Raw genomic sequence first — 25,043 nt, forward strand, 5'->3', positions numbered from 1 at the left:
AATATAAAAAATTCACTCAGGTATTGATGATTCTTATGTTAGAAAGCTTATTTAGCATTCTGTATATTTGTTATCTGATGTTGCTAAAAAGGTTTCAAAATTTATTGAATGTATTATTTGCCTTTTAGGTGTGGATAGCAGGTAAGATTTCAACTACATGCTTGTACAGTATTACTGTAAAACAAGGTTTCGTCAATGAAACATATTGATAAATGTCTATAGTAGACAATATTTGTGTTAACAAAAAATGAAGATCTACATATGTATAGTAATATTATTAGAGTAAATAGTATCATTCCTGAGGGATTTCTCTGTAAGTTACAGTGGTCAGCAGCGAGCAAGCAAGATGGCCTTGGCTTTTTGACCACACTTTGAAATCGACATATTTGTTTACTTCTTGCTTGTTTTTTATGTTATTTCTGGCTTATTAATCATGCCAGAAAAAGTAGCTACCTTGAAAAAAGAAAATATTGAGCTTTTGAAGTCACAAATTGCCGAACTTTCTTCAGAACTAAAGAACCTCAAGTGACAAAGTTTCTTGGTGTTTTATTAGATCAGTATCTTCCTTAGGAATTTCATATGTAAGTCCTGTTACTAAAAAAGTATCAAAGACTTTAGGAATCATAAGTAAGGCTCGTTTCTTTCTTTCTTCTAAATCTTTGTTATCCTTATACTATACATTGGTTTACCCGTATCTTAACTACTGTAACAATGCATGGTGCTCAACGTATCCATCCAATTTGAATAGGCTTCTCTACCTACAGAAACGCATCGTCAGAATCATTTGTGGAGCTGAATATCTTGCCCATACTGCACCTCTTTTTCGGACTCTTAATGTCCTTGAAATTTTTAACGTACATAAGTGCGCTCTTTGTTGCTTGTTTTATGTACTCATATCATAATAACCTCCTTCCTAATACTTTTAACACCATCTTTAGTACTAATCACCAAGTAAACTCGTATACTGGAAATGCTAATAACTACCAGGGCTGAGTTGCTCAAAGCATGGTTAGCTTTAACCATTGGTTAAGCAGTATCAAAACCAATACGTTGTCAAGGTATTAAATGCTGGTTAACGCTAACCATGCTTCGAGCAACTGGGCCTTGCTATATTTCTGTAGAACCAACATTAAACTGTTCAAAATCCTCCAACTAGGAGGACCTAAACTGTGGAACTCCTTTCCCCATAATCTTGTGCAACTGACAAGTTATTCTAGATGCAAGACTTCATTTAAAGAATATCTTATCACGAGAACTTTAAATTAAACTTTCCTGACCACGATATGGCAGCTTACACTAAATCATAATTAAATATGAGGATCTTGAGCCCAATTTTTTCAAACTATGTAGCTTCTATTGGGCTTCTTCGCTACTTTAACCATTACAAAAGTTAAGTTGCTTACTTTGAACTAATATTGTAGCTCTTGCTGCCCTGTAAATTTGTAATCTTAGCAAACAAATTTTTTCTTTCATATTTATTCTATGTGGCAAAATGTATAAATAAAAAATAAAATAAATAAAATTCTTTCATGTTTGTTTTTAATTTAGGTACAATGTTGGGACAAAACATCTTCTTAACTTCTTACTTTTTGGATATTGTGAACTTACACCACCAGATATCAGGTAAGAAGGAAAAAAACTAGCTTAATATTATGTTTATTAAAGTCAAAGATTAAATCTCGAGTTCTCATGTGCTATTTATTTCTGGTTTATTCTGGCAGTGGAAGCCGAATCACTGAAGAGGATTTAGAAGGTACTCTTTCTTAATAAATACCCTCAAATATAACAAGCAATATCAAGTCGCAATGTCTGGTCACCTTCCAGTGAAATGGACTTATGCAAAGGCTAATGAAAATTTTAATTAGTCAATGGCTGAGGTCACACTTGAGAGTTTAGTGTAGTGTTTAAAGCCTTAACTATGGTTAAAAAAAGGTAGACAAAGTTTAATATGGTAAATCGGACTTGTCTACTTTAACCTTTCTGCAGTGCGTTTCATGATTCAATTGTGTCATCAAACATTAAGATTTTTGATTTATGGCCCAAGCGCAAAGCACGCAGGCCATAAATCAGTGGAAAAAAAGGAGGATCCATAATTGACAGTGAAAGACCATATTTCCAATACTAAACTAGAAAAAGATGATCATTATTACATCCAAACACGGCGCAAGGATCTTTTTTCCCATTACAATCTTATTCTAAGAAAACTTTAAGAAAAAATGTCCCAAAAAGTGCTCGAAAAAACAAACAAAATGTGTTCATGCCCCCTGGGCATCCTATAATACTCCTTAAATCAAATTAATTCAATATGCCCGCCGTATCGGTAAAAAGGTCTATTCCAACAGGTCATATTTGATTCTTACTTAACAGAGATTTATTTCAGAAAAGCAAGATCAGTTGTTGTTGTTATGCCTTATTTTTGTATAAGTATAAAAGTCTATTCCGATAAAATGAAATAATGAAATTAACTACAATACAGATTTCTGTTCATTCATAAACTGTGTATGCTGGCATTGATAATGTGTTGCATTGCGCATGTAAGCAACTATTTATGCAGTCTTTTTTGCCGAGTTTAATTGTAGGCAATTCTGTATAAAGTGCTCATTGGTATCTGTCTAAAAAACCCCAGAAACATTGTGTGGCTCCTGTAGAGAATTTTTTTTGAGGCCTAAGCCTGTCATGTGTAGAGTTGGTAAACGGCTGTCATTAAGTTGGCTGTATAAAATAGAGCTTTGCATTTGCAAAGTTGCCTGTATACATTTTGTGATGCTCATGCTTTTTTCCTTTTATATTATTGTTTATTGCCAGATGTTGTTGTAGTTGTCAAGGCAGAAAGTGTTCATGTTTACTGCAACCCTCTTAACTATCCTTATTTGCTACCGTGTATTGCACATTGGAGAAATCTTTACATTCACTGTATGAATAGCAATGAGGTATGAGTATTATTAATTTACAGTAATTATTTGGGCATTGCCCAAATAAAGTAATCTAGTTTGCTTGTTTTGATTCAAAGTTGCAATTAGGCACGCAATACATACAAATGTAAACAAGCCAAGTGATGAGAATGTCTGCAGTGCACCGCGGCATCACAATACTGGGATCCCTGCTAACCAGACTGGCATGGTTGTCGTATAATTGCAAAGTTGATTTTTGTTGCATTTAACTGAGTGCCGGGATCTCTGCACAGTGAGCCAGCCTGGCTCATGTAATCATGTAATCACTTCAACACACTAACTACACTATCCCTTCATAAGCAAATTAGCACTTCCACAACTACCTCACTGCAACACCTAAAATCACTTTTACCACCCAAAATGATTATTTTTTGTTACGTCATATTGAATTCTACGAGAAACAAGTAATTCACTGATTAACAAACTACGTCCATTATCTTACTGATTCACGTCCAATATAACTCCACACCTTCCACTTCATGCATCTCAACCAACCCCTAAAATATACAACACTCCTGCACTACTCACACATCCCTAATACACATAAAAAAACTTCACACATGCCTAGTACATCAACGCTCTTATATATGCTCCCACAGCGTCTTGTTATAATAAAGGTGTCCACATCGTAGAACAGAGATAAGAATGTGCATGTGTTGTGGCTCAATAATTATTGTATTCTCGTTTTTAGATAATATTTTCCTTTGTTTTTGAGCAGGCTGATGTATGATAATGAGATGGAAACAGAGGAAAATGAAATTTGAAGTATAAGGATACAATATTAAACCACAAGACCTGTACTGCAGTAGGGCTGTCTAAGGTCCATGTGGCCAGGTTCTATGAAAGTGTACCCTGCATGGCTATACCTCATAACTAAGTTAATATTGAATGAAAAGTGAAAAGCTTGCCAGCCCCAGCTTTTTTTTAGAAAGTAATGACAACTTGTCTGGAGTCTTGCATTTTCCAAGTACAGTGTACATCTGCAATCATATATAGGAGTTCTAGGTGTCAGCGTACTGTTTTTAATTTCTAGTATAAAGATGACGAAGATAAGGCAGAGGAATTCAAGATTCTTAGTTTTATTTCCATGGTGGAAGGCTGTACTTGTCTCGGTATACCATATGGAGGTAAAACGCCTTGTATATTCATTATATTTGTTTATTTAATTCAGGGCTGTGCTCTAGGGGAGCCCAGTGGCCCTTATTGGTGTCTAACTTTTGATCTTGGGCGACTAGAAAATCTTACTTTTTTGTACAAATCATATGCTGGGCACCCTTGATTTTACAGGTTTAAAGCAATGGGCTCCCTTCAATTTTCCTTAGAGCAGAGCCTTGTAATTATTGATAATCTATACAATTATAACAATACTTGTCGCAATAGATACTTTGTTAAAACAGGGCTCTTCTTCATGTGGGGAGCAAGGGTGGGGCAGTGGTGAGAGCACTCGCCTCTCACCAATGTGGCCCGGGTTCAAATCCCGGCGTCGACACCATATGTGGGTTGGGTTTGTTGTTGGTTCTTTCCCTTGCTCCAAGAGGTTTTTCTCCAGGTACTCCAGTTTTCCCCTCTCCTCAAAAACCAACATTTCCAAATTCCAATTTGACCAGGAATCAGGTAGACGAAGAAGCACTTTGTGGATGTGCTACCTGCAAATCGTTATTTATTTATTTATTTATTTATTTATTTACTTATTTACTAATATCAGTGCATGGGTTGGGATCCCACAGTGTATCTGTATAACCAGGAAGAGTGTTTTCTAGCGTCGTAACAAACGAAGGTTATTGTTGTATTCATTTTGGAGAAATGTAATCTTAGTGTAATAATGTTTGTTTGCTGATGTAGTCACTTGTGTAGATTATAGTGTCCTTACTGCTTATCTTCATCAGGCAATGGGGTTGACTGGTTACTCATCACAGCTTTTATTGGTGCATTTCAATTCTCAATGATGTAGTGAGTTGTTTCTTTGGTGGGTCACTATTGTATGGTTGTGTTTATGTTACAAGACATTTGGCAGGTGTAAAGACAAGCACATTATACAGTAAGGAGTACATGTAGGTGGTAAATTCTGTTCAGTTTTCAGTGATCACTACTACTTAAAAACAGTGCAGATCAGAGCATCATGGCTTAGGCTTATAGGGGGACACATAACCGGTCAACCTCATTACTTAATGAAGACAAGAAGTGAGTTGTCAAAATGTTGCAGACTAGTCATAAGTAAGTACATTATAAGAAAATCATATTTTATTTTGTCTTGTGACATAAATGTTTTTTTCTTCGCATTCTAAATAGGCAGTGTGTCACACCCTTGCTTGCCTATATATTCTATGCAGGCTCTCAGTTGTGACAATCAATCTGAAAAAAGAGAAGCAGGCATGATAAGTTTCTTCGCTCACTTTTCTTTTCACCTGTTACAACTGCAGTTAACTGTCCGTTGCAACCAGAGCCCAGAACAGGTTACACTTGCTCCTTCTTAGCAATGTTAAGGTGGTGGCCAGTAGACCTACCTTTTATATCAACCCAGTAGTGATACAATAAATTAATATATTTTTGTGTTGCATTGCTCTTTTTACGTAATAGCATTATGTTTTTCTTTGCAGAAGCAAGCCCTGGTGATAAACTGCCTCCTTTTGATCCATTTATTCTTGAAAAATGGCCTTTAATTCAAGCATTTGCCTTGGAAGATTTTGGATGGTAATTAACAACAAAAATGTTAATTTCTTTGTAGAGTATCAACGTCTGCATGTTGTAGCTTAATTAACTTAATTAGTTATCTGTGCTTTTGGTTATTGACACATACAAGAACAAAGAAAAGATAAAAGTTGAACCACAATACAGTTGCCCTCATGATTATGATATATACCTTGAATCACTATTTTACAAAATAAAATATTCATATAAGTTTGATTGTTTCTGTTGTTTCTCTTAGTGGTGGATTTTTTACTATGAAGCATAAGGTAAGAGAAGGATAGGCTTGACTTTTCCTCACTTTAATGCATAAGGTGCAAAGTTTTAAAAGCTTGTGACAAGACAGGATGATTAGTTTGACTTCTCTGAGTTTTACAATAAGTGATACAGATTAGACATTAACATAGATGATTTGATAAAAAAAATAGTCAGGAATAAAATAGTTACATCTAAATTAGGAAGCAAGTTGGGATAATCCCATTAGGACAGATAAGCCATGTAAAAGACGTTTTCAAGAAAGATTTACGAATAACAATCATAAACGCTTTGGTTTTTAGGAAATTGTACTACTGTTCTTTGGTGTGGTGTAATACTACTGATATGAATATTAGGAAGCTGCAAAGTGTTCAAAATTTTGCGGCCCATATAGTTAGTAACACTAAGCAATACGATCATGTAATTTCAGTGCTTACGAACCTAAATAAAAACCAATTTATACTTCAGAGATGCCATTTTGGCATTTAAGTGGATGATGGGCGTGGCCTCAGAATATTTAGGTAACAAAATGCATTTTTTAGAGGTAAGGTAAGTGGGCAGGTGACTAGAAGTTCTCAAAAATTGAATATTCTATTATTTAAAACTAAAACAGGGCAGAGGTCCTTTTTTTACAGAATTGTTAATATATGGAATAATTTACCATCTGAAATTAAGCTTAGCAAATGTTTAAATAATTTTAAGCGCCATTTAAGAAAACATCTTATGAAAGACTTTTTACAGTGAGTTACAATGAGTTATCCTGTGGCCAATGTTAGCCAGTTTTTAATTTCTTAAATTAATTATAACCTTTAAGGTTTATCAATATACAGTACAGTTTTTAACTTTTATCTGTTAATTATTCTCACTGAAAAACCGCAATGGGGCTCAGATGTCAATAAAGTATTGTATTGTAATCCCATAGCAAAGGCTAATCTAGTGGATGACTCCTATAAAACAGAATATTACACACAGATGTATGTGCTTGTAGCAAATACGGTTTGCATTATGGGACCTGCTTTTTGGCATTTGCTAGCCATTTTGATGTATTATGTCATAAAGCTAATTGACACTTAATTAAAAATTTCTTTAGGCTATCAATATTACATCAGAATTGGACAAAATCTATGGTTTGCTGGACCCTCTGAAAGTAGAATCCATCATCATTGAGGTAAAAATGTGATTGTTATAGTATACTGGTACAAATTTATAACAATTATGCAAAATACACAAATCATTGTACAACATTGACTTTTACTCTTAGGAAAAAATGAATTGACCTTTGGGTTCAAACCTACCCGGGGAGCAGTGGTTTCTCCAGGGCAGATGCTATGCTACACAGAGAGAGAAACCACTGTGAGCAACGGTCTGCTTCTTTGATTGAGCTGCCGTCCAGTGCCATGGACAAAAAAATTAACTTTAAACATGTAAAACCTGTTGAAAAGCAGGTTAAAGGCTCTTTTGCAACAAGCCTGCTGTGAATTTGCACCCTTTCAATTCAGTATTTATTGGGATTATTCATCCATTCATTCATTCATGTCAAATGTAGGCAAACCCATCTGGAGTTGAATTCCTAGGGACCATATCCAAGTTCAGGAAGAGAAATGAAATTTTGTTGTTGCTTGTTTATGTTGTCCATAAAATGCGGCATAAAGCATTCTCACATCGTAGTGGTTCAAAAATGGCAAAGAAATGTACAAAAAGCGTGATGCACGTGCAAAGTTGGTGCTTTCCTTATTATACCTTTTGTTTTAATGACGTTCTTGTTGTAACCTGAGATCAGGCTCTATTTTTGTTTCGCTTTGAAAATTACATTCCGGTGGGCAAGGCGAAATTTAGCGGTAGCCGTTAGAGAGAATGTATGAGAACCGCTAAAATTGGGCCTGATCTCAGGTTATTCTTGTTGCTGTCTTGTCATTGGATATTTAAGTCCCTCCTGCGAAACAAGAAGTGGTGCCATTTGACGTTTTGACGTTCGCATCACGTGGATACGCATGCTCGATGGAAAAGCAAACGGTTGCTCTTAGTGGTTTCTCTCCCTTCGTAGTGTAACGTCTGCCCTGGAGAAACAATCTGCTTGCAGGGTAGTTCAAATTACATTTGCTTTTATTAAAAGTTATTTTTTTGCGAAGTTCTCTGTAAAGGAATTGGCCAGTTCTTGTGTTCTAAATTTAACTACCTGTAGGTGGGGAGCCACCATTGCAGTGAACACTGTGAAACTCAAGAGTCTAACATATTTACAGGTGTTTTCACTCATAGGGCTGAAATTTCACAAAACATTGATCTAAATGGACTTCAACTAGTGGCTTGAGTAACTGTAATCAGCCAGGTGTGACAGAAAGTAAAGTTATGTCAGTTTTAACTTCAAGATGTTTATAACCTTCTTATTTCCAGACACTTCCCTTGATTGAGCGTCACTGCAACTCTGTTCTAAAAAATGTGGATACAGAAAGGTCAGAGTAAGCTGTCAATTGAAAGTTTTTGGTTAAAATTTCCCACCTTGTTGGAAATTATAGAGTTCCTAAATTCCTTGAGAGGTTTGAAATGTCCTTGAATTTAAAAATAAGGGTTGAAGGTCTTCAAAGTCCTTAAAAACTGCAGTGGATGCTGTAGTAAAGGTTTTAAAATCGGTTGCTCACTCCATCCAACCCAGATTCTTAACGGGCAAAGTATTAGTGACACAAAAATAGTAAAAAAATAATATACAAGGAGATAAAAACCTTGCTTTTATTTACACAGCATATAGTCCTTGAAAAGTCCTTGAATTCTTTATCCAAGTAGCAGGGGTGTAAACCCTGTAGCTCATCAGTTTCAGTGGAATTCAATGCCACTAGCAGCACTTGTGCGCTTCCATGCTATTATTAAATGCTGGCTTTTTTTTAGCACGTTATCATCGAGAACAACATCATCAATGTTTTTACTTTTAAGATACATGTAATGGTTGTGTACCAGTGCTTTGGTCTTTTGCTAGCAGGGGCTTGTCCGAACTACATAGATGATGTTTTATATTCACTCTTGTGTTGTACTGTTATGTTTAGTGACCTGTCTAAAGTCACAGAGAGGAGTTTGAGTGAGGTATTGAATATCAAACTTTGTAACTTTTAAACCTTTTAAAATTGTTTTATCAAATCCAGTGGAAAGTAAACACTCTATGTAAACTGAATCCCCCCAAAACTTCACTTGCCCGATAGCAAAATCCACTTGTCCCGAGCTATCAGACATGACTTTCTTTGCTCACTGCTACCTTAAGATAATGCTGTTTGTTGTGCTGTTGTTTTCCTGCAAGTTAGTGGCATCACTGATAATGAGGTGTAAATGTGGTTTAGTTTGCTTTAGGCTAGGTTCATCTTTAGCTAATGTAGTTAGTGGTCACTGCCGTAAGCATACATGATCATTGAGGCAATTACAGCTTGTGATACATTTGCTTTCCTCGTTGAACTGATCTTTGCAGATCCTCAGCTTTTCTGTCATTAAGAAAATTGTTACAGCAGATTTGGTACTAGCTAGTAAATTAACCTATATTAATCCAAAAATAACCTGGCTGCCTTCTGGCAATGTGGTTTCAGCTCACACAGTTGCAGTGATTTTGTTACAAAATAATAATAGTTGTGGTGAGTCCTGGGACTCATTTTGTGGAAAATCATGAGTCCCAGTTTAATTATAACTGCTCGGGTCTTTGTGTAACCAGACAGTTAATGTGAAGACAAACTCCAAAACTCTGTATTACAGTTTACTGAAATAAAATATACTCCTTCTATTGTAAAGCATAACAAAGACTAAAAGCGATATGGCTCGTTAAATAGCCTGCGAAAACATCCGTTTCTCCTTGCTCTTTGCCGCTGGAGACGTCGGAGAAACGGATGTTTTCGCAGGCTACTCGTTAAACAGCAGCCACAAGAATAGTCACATAAATCACACCAAACAGGATTTTGCACAAAGACATCTTCAGATTGCTGTGCCTATAGTGCGTTAATATTTAGGTACTAGCAGTTCCCATGCGCGCGCATTAGTTGTAGATTGGTGTAATCAATTTTTTGTATGAGAAAGAGGAATGTGTGGGATAATGGTAGTCATAGCTTTAAAAAAGATCATTGATCATGAGTTGTTAAGTGTAAATTTTAAAGGTGGGTTGAGTTTAATTTTTATGTGTAGGCTGGATACATAATATATATATCTAAAGTGATTTTTGTTGGTAATGAAAAAATTGCTATTCTTTTAGCCCATTGTGAGCTACTTTGCTCATGGACATATTGGAGATAGGGAAACCATCAAAAGGTATGTATTCAAACTTTTACAAAAATTACGCATGTATGTTATCGAACCATTCCTCCTTACTTTGGAGCTTAAGTGATGTGAAAATTCTTACCATGGTATCGTATAATAATATTATAATTCAATGACAAATACGCATAAAAAATGTTTTGAAGATACGTAATGCAACTCAGGAAAGCGAATTCTGAACTTGCCCACCAAAAAGCACATGACCTGCTAGATAGTGGATGGAAGGTATAACAGTTTCTATAGTGGTGAGGAGGGGTTACCATCCTCCCATCCCTCCCTTCCCTCCCCTTCGCAGAAACAAGGTAAAATGTCATTCCTGTAAAAAGTCCTAGTATGGTGCCCTTAAACGGGATTATATAATATGTAACGCATGCACTGCTTGATTACCTGCTCAATAATACAAAGTAAGAACCTTGTATTGGTAAATAATCTAATGTGAAATGTGACTTGGATGCAAATATCCTAGAGGGAAGGCAGTACCCTTGTTAAAAGAGAGTAGCACTAATGTCATATTTACTGTTAAGACAGTATTGTTTATTTGAGGGCATTCTTAAACAAAAATAGTTACTGTATGCATATAATATTTTTATTTTATTACTTTAAATGTTGTTGATACTCTTGTATTCAGTTCATCAGAAGGCTGTCAGCCATACGTGCTTCTGGGAACACACTCTTCAAAGCAAAATATCAAAAGTGCAGCCAAACAGTCCCTTTTGAACAATAATACTACAATGGCAAACAGTGGTGTCGATGGCAGAGCTGCAAGGCACATGGTATGAATTTGACTTTGTTTGTTACAGGGGTTTATGACTATGTGGTATACAAGTTCCTTGTTTATTTGAGAACTTACTATTTCAATGACTTTTAAAGTGAAAAGGAAAAGGTCCTGTTAACTTTTCTGATTACCTAAGGTTCAATACAGTTTATTGTTTTTGGTCAATTCAATCTCAGTTCGGTAAGTAGTGAAAACTTTCACTGTCCTGGTCAGTAAATGGGAGCTTAAACTCAGATTGAATCAACTAATCAAAACAGCAGTTAAATCACTTTAATTAGGTATAAATGGCTTTTGGTATGGTATACTGTACATCCACTCAGTATCATAAATCAGCTGGCAGTTTAAGTGTCCTGTGTTGTTACGTTTTTGATTTCCATTCAGAAAAGATTGTGTGTGAACAAAGAAAACCATGCCACTCATATTGACATTTTAACATCAGTGCTCAAATCATACCAATTTTTCTTTCAAATTCAAGAGGTTCTCGGAAAGCTATCTGGACTATGTCCGCTTAAGGAAACTATATGTCTTGGACCAAGCTGTGAAAGAGGATTACAGGGGTATATTCAGGACAAACATCTGCAACATTACAATTAAGTTTGTTTTGGAATGAACAAAAAAGTGCTAATGATAAAAGAAAATGTCCTTGACTTTATATGTTGGTTGTGGTATTGTAGCTTAAATGAAAATCTTACAAACTTGAAGAGTGCTTTATAGAGCTAGTGTGTTTGATAGGTTTGCTTTGCTATGGAGCCTAAACGAACAATAACATGTGCAAGAACATACTTTCTGGAGAATGGATTCCTTCCATTATCAGTTGTCGACACAGAGAAGCCCTCATTTGAACCCAGCAGAGACCTCAGGTATCACTCAGAAATGTTTTACTTGTGTTAGAGTTTTGTATTCACATTCAGTTGGCTGATTTGATTTAACAAAACGTGCAGTCCTTTTAGCTCCTTGAAGAAATGGATGGTCCAGTGGCTAATGCCATTATTCCAAAGGTTTGCGATTATGTTTTAAAAAACTTGGTCACTGGTTTCGAAATAAATGTAATTACAAACAGATCCTAAAGTGAGTTCAAAAAAGCAGTTCTAGATTATTGCAAAGATTGTTTAAATGCTTTCTTCCAAGTGTTTAATTAATTTGTGGAAAAAGTTAATAAAATGAAATAGAAATTTGGCATTTGCAGTATAAAAAGGCTAAATCAAAGAGAAGATACCACAGCATTCTGGCTATGCTACTTTCAGAAAGAGACGGCCCCAACACTTGCCAGCTAAATGGATACGATATATTTCACTGAGAATTCTTAAAAAACTATGCAAAATTTCACCGAAAAAAGGGGAGTGGCCGCAGTCGATTCAACCAACCCCTAAGTCTGTCCATGTGTATATACATGTTTTTTCTTTTCAGGTTGTTAGTGGATCTTTATCTTCTGTCAATTAGTGCTGTTGAGAAGGGAGTGAAGACATTTTCACAAACATTTGACAGGCAAAAGGTATATTATTAACACTATGGTACTTATAATAATTTAATTCCAAGTTTAGATAAGTTTGCTTTCTTTTATAGAGTTACTCAACTGTCTTATCAGAACTGAAGCGTGGCATAGAGGAAAGAAAAGTTGAAGTGACGTGGTCTTTTCTTTCAAGCAATTTGGAATTTTCCATAGAAGCGTGTGATTGTCTTGGAAGGTACAGTCTATAAGCACACAGTGGTACTTATTTGAGTTTAACATTAAACGTTTGAGTTCAGTGTAGAATGTCTGCTAGTAAGACGTAGGTGTATTACAATTTGCGCATGTTTTCCATAGACTGGACAAAAACATTGTTTATGGTTGTTTTTCTTGCTTCAGGAACGTTGTTCTACCAAGCAATAAACCTTTGTCTGCTGTGAAAAGAGTAAGCTTTTTATGCTCACATACACTCACATAAATATGTGAATATTTATGTCAATTGATCAGTAAACATTACCAAGTCAGGGAAGGGTAAAATTGTTGTGGTCTAGAGGTTAGGAGAGTGAACAGTTGGACAAGTAAATTTTCATCATTTCATTGCCCAACAATCAAGCTAAGTTTTGAACCCTTTGAAGATAGAACTTAAAATACTAATGTAGTATTTAAATTTTGGGCCAGTTCCTTAGCGTTTTAGCTATTAAACTGAAAATAGGCCTTATCCAGTCAAATCCTTAATTTACTGGACATTTTGTGTAATAAGAACTTAGTTTGATGATTGAACGTCATGTGCGGAGGGAGGCTGCTTTTATAGAAATATGACGTAATATACATATATTCAGCCCAAAATGGGTTGTGTCTGAGCATAAATATGTTTGACCAAACATCTCAACCGTCACCTGCCTGGAATTTGTTTCAAGCCCTGAAAGCATTTTTTAAATTCCCCAAAGTGCGCTAAGAAGTAGTTTACTATTCTACTGGACGGAATGTTGTGTGAAATTCATGCAGTCCTTCTAGTGACATAAACGTAATAAAGCACACATGCTTTGTTGTGATAAATGCGTCACTGAATGAGTTAGCAGTAAACACACATTTATTGCATACATCTTGGTCACATAACAGACTTTTTCTGACCAAAAATGTAATCAGGGTATTTTATAAATTCATTTCTAGGGATATTGATCTTCCATCAAATAAATACATACAGTCGACTCCCGATAACTCGAACCTTCAAGGGAAATCGAAAAAAGTTCGAGTTATCGAGGGTTCGAGTTATCGGGAGCTCGAAGAAAATAGCCGAGAGTAAGGTAAAAAACAGTTTTTACTGCACAGTGAACATTTTAATCACATTTAATTGTAGAAATGTCAAGTGAAAATTAAAAGATACTTCTAGATTATAAATCAGAACGTAACGTAACAAAACATAGCCTAAATAGAGCATGCGTTTTACTGTTTTGAGAAGTGAAGCTGCTTCACGTTAGCCTGTGACAATCAACATCGGCCTCCATTAGTAAACTATACTCCTACAACACGTTAATAGGAAATCCAAAATTCAATGTTTCGACGCCAATAGACGGCTTTTTTCCCGCCTTTTAAGGGCTCAAAACATGGTTCGAGTTATCGAGGGTAAAATTATATAGAAAATGACCTGAGGGGAAACGAAAATTGGTTCGAGTTAGCGGGAGTTCGAGTTGTCGAGGGATCGAGTTACCGAGGTTAAAATTACAGTGAAAGTAGGACGGAAATCCAGGGGAAATCGATTTTGGTCCGAGTTAGCGCGATGTTCGAGTTAGCGAGGGTTCGAGTTATCGGGACTCGACTGTTTAAATACATGTATAAATACGTATAAATAAATAAATAATTATTTAAGACAAGGACCCTACTCTGCTAGAAATTACTCTTTGAACACCTGTAGCTTTGTTTGTAGGCTTGTCTTTATTTGTATGATGTGCCAAGTGTTGAACACCCTGGACATGTCTTGGGTTCTGTGGTATTTGGTGAATCATTTTTAGATTCAGCAGTCCGGATGCTTGTTCCAGGTACGAATGAATATTTATTTATTGAGCATTTGATCAAGGAGTAACAGCTGCCGTACATGCGAGTTTACAGTGTTGTTGTTACATACAGTGTAAATAGGTAGTTGTAAGTCTTAACCCTAAGCTACACTTCTTTTTCGAAAGAGCTTACAAAAACTAGATGAGAAATGATGGTACCTGATTGAAGGCAGTGCCGGGTACTTGAGATGTTAGAGCAGTAGTCTAATAGTCCTAATAGTAGCTAGTTTTCAGGGAAAAAAGAAGCTCATAGTTCAGTAATATGTTGAGCAGTTAACAGCCCTTTTCCCAACACAAAGATTAGCACAGACCGTTTTTTACTTGTGTACTTGTAATAAATTTTCAATTGGTACTTACGTTTCACCTCCTTTTGAGATCCTTCAATGGTTGTATGGACAAAATCTTTTCTCTATAACTGAAGGTTATATGCTCAACTTTATTTTTGCAGACAGTGCAAGTGTTTGGAACACCTCATTTGTATTCTTGACAGAAAACATTCCAAGATTTGTTTCGTGGAAGGTATAAAGAGGGTATAATACTTGCTGGGAGGAGGTTATGATTGTTGATGTACAAAAATAAAACAGTGGAGTAACTGCAGACTATTCCTTGTTTTTCATCTTATCAGGGAGATGGCATTGAAAAGCAGACATCACAGCAAATAGAGTCCTTTGCTAAGGTCTGACAAGATTTAGTTCATTTGACAACAATACTTCATTTTTTATAACTTTATATTCTCCTGGTTAACAATTCTCCTTGACAAGCCTCCATCTTGATTGATCACCACCGTGAAATGATTTGCCGATTTATTAGCGTTGAAAATTAATTAACAACATATGTGTCTTGTCAGTGTGATTCAACTGAGTATGATCTGAAGAATTATGCAGATGGCGGGCGGAGGGTGCATAACACCCTCCGAGATCTCCGTTATTTTTCCGATCATACGGTAAGCTGAATCCAATTATTGTTGCATTATTCATTCAAAATAACTCTTGCGGTAAAAACATACTTACAGTGATCAATGTAACGTCAGTTGTCATCCGCCAAGTTGCAATTTTTTTATTTAGTAGTTTGGCTTTTTCGTCTTCGTAAAATGCAGGAAATTTTACGCCATTTTCTCCAGCTCTACCAAAAGAGCTGAGCTATAATCCAAACTCATCCCCAGGGCATCTTGGTTGCCGTACCTTTTTCTAGTGATAGCCTGCGTTATTGACGTAATTTTGCCGGATGTTGCAAACGTCTTGTAAATTTGGTCAACGTTAGCTGTTTAAGAACAATTAGTCGGGAATTTGAGCGTATCGGAAACGGAGACATATTTTGAATGAGCAATGTTGCCACTTAAACATCATTTATCTTGTCATTACTATACTTTTAATGTCACTGCCTCATGAGACCTGCAGGGGGGAACAAGTTCGTAGCTGATGTAACCAACCTTGTTAATAGGATCTTCTGGCTTCTAAGCGGAAACTTGTGCTGCTAATTTAATTTGTACAAGATGTACTGTTTGTTCCATCACGAGTGTTGTATACCAGGAATGACCTATATGGTGTAGATGCTATGACGTTAGACCAACTAATACTTTAATGACTAACGATTAAGCGAAAATTGATATTTCTTTGGCAGACAAAGGCTGAAAGTAAAGTTCTTGGGAAACAGTTGCTTTGTGGCAGCCACGTGTTTATTTTAAGTCTAGCAAATGGATGGGAAACAGGTTTGTGGTTGATAGTTCTTGCGTTCCTCGCAGCGAAGAAGTTTTTGTTTTTCTGGGAAATTGTATGGTATTTGTTTTGTTAGGAGATAGTACTAATTAAGTTTTTTATATTCTATTTGTTTATTGGAGTTTCATTGTAAAGCTCACTAGTGTTTTAGTTGCTGTTCTCTTAAATTTATTTTGCCCTATTTTAGGTTCACTGTACGTATACGAGCAAGGTTTTGTATTCTTCCATCCAAGATTTGGTGTCATTTCATTGCCTATTTCTAAGTTTTCAAGAGTGCAGTTTTATGATAAGGTAACTGTATTTCAAAAGTCAATATTCCTTACAGGTAATCCCTTCTATTAGATAAGGTGTTATGCGCGTTTCCTTACTGTATCGACTGAAGGATCCCATGCTCGTGCCGTATTAGACGCTCTGAATGCAGTGACTCTGTTAACTGGTTAGGTATGCATCGGCAATGTTTTGTTGTGATTGAATACGAAGTTTTATTATTTTTAAACGTTGAAGAAATGAAAACCTCGAAAAATGCATTCCTTGCTGTATGAGTTATTAGACCGACGTAGCTTGAAAAATAAGAAGAAATGGCTACCACTAAACTGATAAGGCGGCACATGTGCTGCTGTATGTAATTTGATGTCTTTGCCTTCGTTTCACAGGGCTCCACCAGTATCAGTACCCTCCTTATTCTAACGTATCATGCAAGCATCAAGGAGAACCTTCCATATTATCTGATAAATAAACAGAATAACTTGGTTCTAGCTCTCACTCCACATTCACATATATACAGACAGTTTTACTCTGATGTTTTACATCTGTGGAAAGAGAACCAAGTACCCAGCTTTCCTCACTTTGAAACTTTAGTTGGTAAGATTTTGCGAAAATGATATAATTTTAGTTAACTTTCGGAAAGATAATCATTCTTACATTTATACAAGTTTGTTATTGTACGTACACTTAAACAAAGCCTGAAATTGTGTTTGCCCTTGGGATATACTGTTGTATATTTTTGAGCTGTGGGAAATATACAGCTTTGTTTCGGGGGGGGGGGGGGCGAATTGGGGGGGAGCGTATCGGAGATTGTTAAGACAAAGAAAGTCATCTTCAGTGTAACATCGTACAGGCAGCCAGACTGTGTTATCTGTTGTTATTAGAAACAATTGCCGTGCTCTTAAAATATGTGCTTTTGTAATGGCTGGTACTTTTTTGTCTCCTTAGAATTGCCTGATGACTTAAATGAACGGTGAGTAGTGTCTACTTTGTAAATTGAGAATAGGCTAGTTCTGAATTGTAACATTCAACTGTTAAATGGCGTTAACAGCTTGGTGCAAACATTTAACGAACGTCTTGCAATAACCTTGTAATTTCAGTTCTTTGGCTGTAACGTTCTGTATTTTGCTCCATATATCTTGTTCTGCCCACCCGCCTCGATTAATTATTGTTACTTGTGGGTAGTTATATCTGTTCTGCTAAATTCATGCTGCAATAATTGTGTTTTTTGAGACAGTTTAAGGCTAGCACCAATAGCATCCAACTCCAACAGTCACAGTAAATTTCAGTAGCAGAATATGCAAGAATGATGTATATTGGATTCTCTTCTGATTTTTAATAATCTCATCCTTACAGGCATTCCTGTCTACAAATTCAGTTAGAGAGTCCAGCCGTCATCCAGGATTTGTCTTCTGCTGAAGCCTCTATGCCAAATTTAAAAAAGTAAGCAAGTTGTTACTTATGTAAGAAATTGTTTTAAAACCTTTATGAGGGAAAAAAGGTTCGTTGTACTTAAAGTGGCAGCACTTATTTTCCGAGCAAAAAATTTCTGTGTAGTGTTTTCGTTTTCCGTTTTTGGACCAACAAGACAGCGTTTAACAAAAACGCGTTCTTAGTCTTTTCAGTTCACCCAATGCTTTTATAAACACCATTTCTCGTGAAATGTTTCATGAAAGCATAAGACTTAGACTGGAAAAGCAGTTATTTTTTAAAAATTACCCACTAAGGGAGATTTCCGAGGTCCAAAGAGTTTCTAAACCGTAACTTTCATATGGTTTTTATTTTTTAAATGAACACTTCAATAAGGACCTAATTTAGATTGGAGGGACTTCAAGTACGATATTATTGAGTACGAATACGAGTTCAATTTTAAACCAAATTTTCGTTTCTCGCTATAATTTAATACTTATCACACCAGGCGTTTAATTATTTGCTAGTCAGCAACAGGAAAGTGTTTTATATTTTGGGTGATAAAATTAGCTCGGAATTCTTAAGCGGTACTCGTATTCGATCTCGCAGTCGTCGTCAAATCTAAAAGTCGCTAATATTCCATCCAATTGAACTTTGGTTCCATGCGTTCTTAATCATGATCATCAGTGCATGCTGTACAGTACTGTGCATATAAATAGAACCTGCTGACTAAAACTTTTCTATTGTGCTGATTATTACGCTGAACAATGCGTTTCCCTTTTAAGTCTGAAGTGATAAAGTTATTTATTGACTAGCCTGTTCCAAGCGTTCAGATAGTGGAGAGCGGTGCGAAGTAAAGAAAGCGATAAAAAGTAGAGGGGGACTGGGGAGAGAGGTGAGGGAACGCTTGTAAGAATTCTTAACAAAAGTGCCTTCCGGTATACCAGATCCTGGTATACCCTCTGATTGGTTGATTTTGACAGAATGTGTCAACACTGGAGCGTCTTCGATCACAGCGAGAAATGCGATATGGCCGTTATGACAGACTCTACGTGCCGTCACGCAGAATTCAAACTCGCAACAAACACAGCGCTGAGTGACTTTCCAAACGTGTAGGCTAAAAGCGAAGAGCAAAGAAACTGTTTAAAACACGTAGTCGGTAGGATAGATGTCTTAGCAATTTCTCACCGACTGGCTTTGGAAAAATTCTTATTTTCCAGTTTTTTCCTCGAATAAAGCGTGCGTTGGAATGAAGGCAGGATAGAATGCCATTTACGATTGTTGTGGTAACTCCGTTGATTACCATCATGGAAGACCAAGTGGAATATTTGCGGCGGCAATGATGGGAGAAGATGTGGATGAAGCCGTTAAAAGTGGAAGCTGTGAAATTGTTTACTGAAGTGCCAAATCGTGGTTGTATAATGAATGGACAAAAGGACTTCAAAAAGGAAAGCTTGGAAAGCAAGTTGTAGCTATCGCTATTGACGAGGTCCACTCAATCACCGAATAGTAAATTTTCCTTTCAATTGTTGTGCATTTTCATTGCTTGAGTTAACGATCTGCATTGAAACGGCTTTCTATCGAAATGAGCGATATTTGTTTGTCACTTGATTCATAATTTTTTGTCACGTACACGCTGAAATCATGTTTTAAAGCCGTAAATAAATTCATTATACATGAATACTTCTCCCGCCTTCTATTGCCTGAAAGTCTTACATTGGGTTTTTAGTAAGATTATGTATACATAATATTAATTTTTGATCTGACAAACTTCGATTTATTCGCAAGAAAAATAATAAATGCATCGGGCTGTAACACCAGTCTTGATTGACAAGTGAAGACCACCTACAGCTGATGCGGTCTGACTGGGCGGAAGAGTCTATTTAAAACAAATCTAACAGGCGTTCCCTCTCTCACCTCTCCTCCTCCCTCGCTTTTATTTTTTCGCGCTCCTTTTTACTTCGAACCGCTCCCCACTGTCTGAACGCCTGGAACAGGCTATTTATTGACAGATAGCTTTGTTTCAAAGTAGACAGTGGTATGTCGGCACTTTGGTGCGGGTTTTTTGCACTAACACAAACTGTTCAATTTCCTATTCTCCATTCATTTCAGTTTCTTGTGTCACTTATCAGCCAGTAGCTCATTTGCCGACACACCCATCGCCTCCTCAGATCTACCCGTAGTTTTAGGCAACAAGTCTGTTAGTGAGGAGAAACAGTCACCAGCGTTTCAGGTATGTGAGACAGCTACTGAAGTAAGTTGTAGTTATCATTAAAATGAGTGTAGCTAAATGTCGTGGGTCGTGGGTCGTGGGTAGAGGTCGTGGGTCGTGGGTAAAAAAAGTATAGAAAATAAGTGATAAAGTAAAGTAATTGAAAAAAAGAAATAAATAGAAAAAAGTTGTAAAATATTTGTGAAACGAGTATCTCCAACTCCTTGATTGCCTTTTTCGTCATGGCTTCTTCGTCCTCTTCCTGTGGGACTTGGCTCCCCTTTCACAACATCACTGTATAAAAGACATTTTGCCGATGACGATTTATCCATACCTGAGCTACAGCCGCGAAATAAACGAAACAGACGTAAATTATACTGCAATTTGCAGGAAGTATGGGACAGCTCTGACTCGCTGAATGGAAATAGCTGCTCACTATTTATCTTTATTCGATCTACAATTCCAATGAACAGTGGAGATTTTTTAATATGATGGAATGCGATCACCGTGAGAAAGGGAAGGGAAAAGGACAATTTTTAGGTATTTCACATTTTTGGATAGAAGTTTTAGGTCTCTTACCTTACGAAGGAACCACCTTCATTCCCAACCTTTCAAGTTAAGGCGAGACTGTATGTATATTTTATTGCCGTACGGAAATACAATACATTTCTCGATTACTTTTTGTTTTGTTTTGTTTTGTGTACAAGCTCTTTGCTGTAACGATTCGAAATATCACTCCTTAACCTGAAAGGACGTTTCACTCACGAATGTTGACATCTTTGAGAAAAAGCAGTTCAGTCTCCAGTTTTTGTATAACCTGCTTCAGGTTTACATAGTGCACAGAGTTTCTTTTATTTTTCACCTAAATGTCTTTTTAGTGTCTGTTTTTACTAGAGGATTCGGTTATTTGCTTTGCTGACCGCGGGGAAGGAGAATACGACTGGTATGTACGCTTAGATTTTCGTTTCATGACTTTTACAACTTTTTGCTATTTAATTTTTTAATTTGTATTCCTTTTTGGAAGAATTTTTTACCCACGACAATTACCCACACCCACGACTCACACCCACGACCCACGACATTTAGCTACACTCCATTAAAATAGTTGTGTAAGACGCAAGAACGACCAAAATTCCAATTTCACTGATTGAAAAAGTGATAAACTTACCGATTCTGTCCTTTTATTTCCGTTCAAGTTGTTATTGACTATACTGACTGGAGTACCCGGAAGCGGAAAAGATTCACTTTGTCTAGCCTTAGCAGCTTTGGCCAAAGAAAATAGCAAGTATGCTTTCAATTTATGTTTTGTCAAGCATTTTCATTCGAGAGGGAGAAGAAAAATTGCCATGTAAAACTTTGAGTGATTAAACTTTCGCCTCTTTGTTAACCAATCGTCAGAGGTTTATCCTGTAAATGCAGGCATATGCAAGCACGAATTTTTCCGCGCTTGATCTGCCTGTTTGTTTGTTTGTTCGTTGTTTTTTTTCAAAGGTCTGATGAGGTCTTGCTAGCATATATTATGTCTGTTGTGATATTCAAAAGAAGATCTCTCGAACTGCTATTTTATTTCAGTTGATATTCAGCATTCCTTACTGTAATTCTGATTTTTGACAGATGGGTAATCTTACAAAGACCCGACAACAATTCTGACCCGTTTGATCCCAAAGGTAAGCTTCATTTTCATTTCATATTCTTTTACCTCTGTTTCTCAGTGTTGGGATCTCAGGGAGGGAGGGGAGCAGAATTGCTCCCTTATACAAGTGCCCGCATATGGCTTGTATTTTCTTCAATTACAACGACTCTCGATTGGTTAAATTTTGGGCTGTAATTCCTCTAAGTTTCCACTCGTTTTCATCACTTACACTTTAATGAATCAACACTTCTACTGTTTGTTGCCAGGATATTGTATTCTTCAAATGCCTTGCAGTCACTAGCGATTCACTAGCTGTAACCTTTTTTTTGAGCTCTTTGTAATTCAAAAGCAAGTTCGGCGACCAGAACCTGATTTCTTTTCACGGAAGACGAACGATCGTATCCTTCGAACTGTTACCCCATTTAGATTAAACAGAAAATTATAAGATAATAGAGGAATGAGGTGACCCATATTTCATGGAATAATCCAGCCATCCGGATGTGCTAAGAAATTCATCCTTGAGAAAAAAACTGGAGGGGTTTGCGAGACAAGAAAATACACCCGTACATAAGGGGAAGATCCTCGGATCCTCGATCTTTTTGTTTTTATTTTTTTGTCATTTGTAGACACATAAAAAGACAAGCAAGACAAAAGCCCAGAAAATAAAAGCCTACAAAAAGACAAACAAAAAAATCAAACAAATCAGTAATACCCTGAGCTGAGCTAACCATAAAAATCATTAAGCTATTGATCGAAGATTAAGATCAATAAAGGACTGACATTTTGATTATTTCATTGATGATTGCAGTGTTACAAGAATCTCTAACCACAACTTTATTAAGCCAACGGCGACTTCACGCAAGACTTACAGCTAGTGGAAGAAGGCTTAGAGTTATTGTTGTTACACCGGGGTAAGAGAATATGTATGCTTTGTCAGCCATCATTACGTAACTCATCTAGCGACTGAAATTTAGGGTGGCTACTCTGCTTGTAAACCTGCAGTGTAGTTTAAAAGAATTAAAGAATTGCTTTAAAAAAATTGATACTTCAAATGAAAGTGAAAACAAGGCTTCTGATACGTTGCCGGCTCAAACTTCCTGCCTCTTTTTGAGGCGTATGTCAATTTGATTTTGTAACAGTTATCGAAAAATTAAAATTGCCACCAGTGTCGTAACTGTAGCAAACGTTTTTTAACTTTTAAGGTATGTCCTTGGCCTTACATGTAGTAAATATCAGCCAGTGTTAGCGTCGATTTCTGCCGCCCTCTCGGTCCTTTTCGAGGGAGGAGCGCGGGCTTATTTCTCGAACAGCGACTGGTAATGGAGCCTACCAGAGTGTTTGTTTCTACAGGGATAACTTGTGGTGTTTTCACTTAAGGTTTACCGACGTGATAGACGTGGTACAAGCTATAAAGACTCATCCTGATAGCGAGGTTGGCAAATGTCTGAAGATAGGAGCTGTAACCTGCTGTGTGGACCCACTGAATTGCTTTATGCAGAACAGGTTGGTATAATGTACAATAACAAGCAGTCAGCAAGCTGAGTGACAGACTAATAGCCTTTCCACAAGTTTTTGCACCAGCACTTGATGTCTTAACCTCGTTCCCAGGGTACTCACCTACTCGTCTCTGGACGAATAGGATAGTTCCCTGTGAACGAGGCAAGGATGTCATCGAAGGACGATTGCTAGTATGCATGGAGGGCGTAATTTTGCTGCACATTTCATGGTAGCTCGAAGATTGAGACGAACGTAAGAGTAACTTGTCTGGCGAATGCATAGGCTTTGTTTCATTTAAATGCCTTCGAGTAAACTAAGCGCTTTTCCGTCAGAAGTTTTGTTCAGTACTAAATTTGAAACTGCCTCACGAAGACTTACAGTGTACGATACCCGAGAAATGGTAGGGATCATCTGTTCGGCTTTTTTCGCAGACTATTCGTAGACTATAATCAATAGTTATTTCTCTTTCATTTTTGTATTTTATAATATTTCTAGTATAGGTCAGCGCTCATTTTTTTATCTTAAGTTTTATTTTACGCGCTCCCCTCTTAAAATAAAATCTATTGGTTGATTAATTGATTGACTAAAGAGACGGGGTACTTTCTATGACATGTGCATGTATGGAATTAACTGATGGATGATGTTTTGATCTTGCGTGTAGGTTAACACTTCCCAAGCTGCTGGAACAGTGTGCACAGGGTTTGTTTACCATTGTCTTTAGTACCAGGCCAACTTCACTTAGTAGAGATAGGATTAGCAATACTTAAGAGCTAGACGGCATCTCTAGTAACAAAACTCCATTTTTGATTATCAGTATAACATTGAGCATTTGTTTCTAATAATTATTTTTATTTCATTTATCTTTTGAAAACAGGATGGGTCAATAATGTCGTCTTCACAAGCTGCTTAGAATCGCAGGTATGGACGGACACTTCGGCTCCAACTGAGTCGCCACCTTAACTCTTAGTTCCCTTATAATTCACCATAGAAAAGGCAAAATACGGGAATAACTTTCCTTTGCATTAACACATGACTGGAATAGGTTATTTCGAAGTTCCAAATACTCTCACTTTCAAAACGAGGTTAAGCGCAAAACCTTTCTTGTAAAAATGAGTTTTATTTGCATGAGAATAAAACATCATTTTCATATCAATGGCTACGTACCTAGCCTCGCTATGAAAAAGTGGCTTGGAGCAACTAAGAAAGGGCCTATTCATTCACGAACTAAATGGGATGTCCTTGCACAGCGTAATGAATACTGACGCAGGAAAGTAGTGCTGGACCATACCTTCAAAATCGTCGCGGCGCGGCGCGGCTTGGCTCCGTTACAGGTCACCGTTCTCGTGTGTGAACTGAAGCCTTATCCGATATGGTTTTCGTGCCGGCGTAAGAGCTATAGCTTAAGCCGGTGAACAATTTACTATTTGGCAATGTGCACTTGTAGTTTATCATGTTTTGAGTTACATTTATGTCTCTACTGTTGAACACTGAAATAACAGGCTCTACCAATAGACTACAACTTCCTCGTCGTTTTGTTTGATTGGTTATCCAAAAAGCCACGTACGTACTTATTCAGTATTTTAACTTTTATTTCGCAGAATAGTCAGCTAAGTCTGATTCAGAAGCTTGTCAGAGCTTGTAATCCTGATGTGGCGTTTATTCTTGCTAAAGGGGGAGAAGTCACAAGGTAATAACGAGCGGCAGGAACTCTTCTGTCTCTCTTGCCTTTTTCACAGAGAAAATCAGATGATTTGTCAGAGATTGTTTTGTATGTGGCATAAAAGCCCCGTAAATGTACAAGAGGAATATCAAGATTACTCCAACATTTTACGTGATGGCGATCTCGTGGAAGGAAATTCGCTGAACTAAG

At 36.9% G+C, this 25,043-nt stretch overlaps 1 protein-coding gene across 1 annotated transcript in view; it reads left to right on the forward strand.

Moving 5' to 3' along the window:
• Window positions 1-25,043, forward strand: part of LOC140933969 (dynein axonemal assembly factor 9-like) — a 44,052-nt gene that overhangs the window by 14,136 nt on the left and 4,873 nt on the right. Inside the window, exons 3-34 of the mRNA XM_073383650.1 lie at window positions 129-141; window positions 1,549-1,623; window positions 1,722-1,753; window positions 2,806-2,930; window positions 3,985-4,078; window positions 5,549-5,642; window positions 5,878-5,905; window positions 6,982-7,059; window positions 8,283-8,341; window positions 8,927-8,963; window positions 10,108-10,163; window positions 10,798-10,942; window positions 11,677-11,804; window positions 12,352-12,436; window positions 12,508-12,629; window positions 12,791-12,836; window positions 14,316-14,427; window positions 14,891-14,961; window positions 15,068-15,118; window positions 16,063-16,150; window positions 16,345-16,448; window positions 16,811-17,018; window positions 17,370-17,394; window positions 17,778-17,864; window positions 19,944-20,064; window positions 21,240-21,328; window positions 21,658-21,710; window positions 22,485-22,587; window positions 23,054-23,179; window positions 23,835-23,872; window positions 24,048-24,091; window positions 24,772-24,860. Of these exons, the coding sequence (XP_073239751.1) occupies window positions 129-141; window positions 1,549-1,623; window positions 1,722-1,753; window positions 2,806-2,930; window positions 3,985-4,078; window positions 5,549-5,642; window positions 5,878-5,905; window positions 6,982-7,059; window positions 8,283-8,341; window positions 8,927-8,963; window positions 10,108-10,163; window positions 10,798-10,942; window positions 11,677-11,804; window positions 12,352-12,436; window positions 12,508-12,629; window positions 12,791-12,836; window positions 14,316-14,427; window positions 14,891-14,961; window positions 15,068-15,118; window positions 16,063-16,150; window positions 16,345-16,448; window positions 16,811-17,018; window positions 17,370-17,394; window positions 17,778-17,864; window positions 19,944-20,064; window positions 21,240-21,328; window positions 21,658-21,710; window positions 22,485-22,587; window positions 23,054-23,179; window positions 23,835-23,872; window positions 24,048-24,091; window positions 24,772-24,860 (2,626 nt within the window). The remainder of the gene's footprint in view (window positions 1-128; window positions 142-1,548; window positions 1,624-1,721; window positions 1,754-2,805; window positions 2,931-3,984; window positions 4,079-5,548; window positions 5,643-5,877; window positions 5,906-6,981; window positions 7,060-8,282; window positions 8,342-8,926; window positions 8,964-10,107; window positions 10,164-10,797; window positions 10,943-11,676; window positions 11,805-12,351; window positions 12,437-12,507; window positions 12,630-12,790; window positions 12,837-14,315; window positions 14,428-14,890; window positions 14,962-15,067; window positions 15,119-16,062; window positions 16,151-16,344; window positions 16,449-16,810; window positions 17,019-17,369; window positions 17,395-17,777; window positions 17,865-19,943; window positions 20,065-21,239; window positions 21,329-21,657; window positions 21,711-22,484; window positions 22,588-23,053; window positions 23,180-23,834; window positions 23,873-24,047; window positions 24,092-24,771; window positions 24,861-25,043) is intronic.

This window comes from Porites lutea, chromosome 4 (genome assembly GCF_958299795.1).
Source record: "Porites lutea chromosome 4, jaPorLute2.1, whole genome shotgun sequence".
NCBI classification, from domain to species: Eukaryota; Metazoa; Cnidaria; class Anthozoa; order Scleractinia; family Poritidae; genus Porites; species Porites lutea.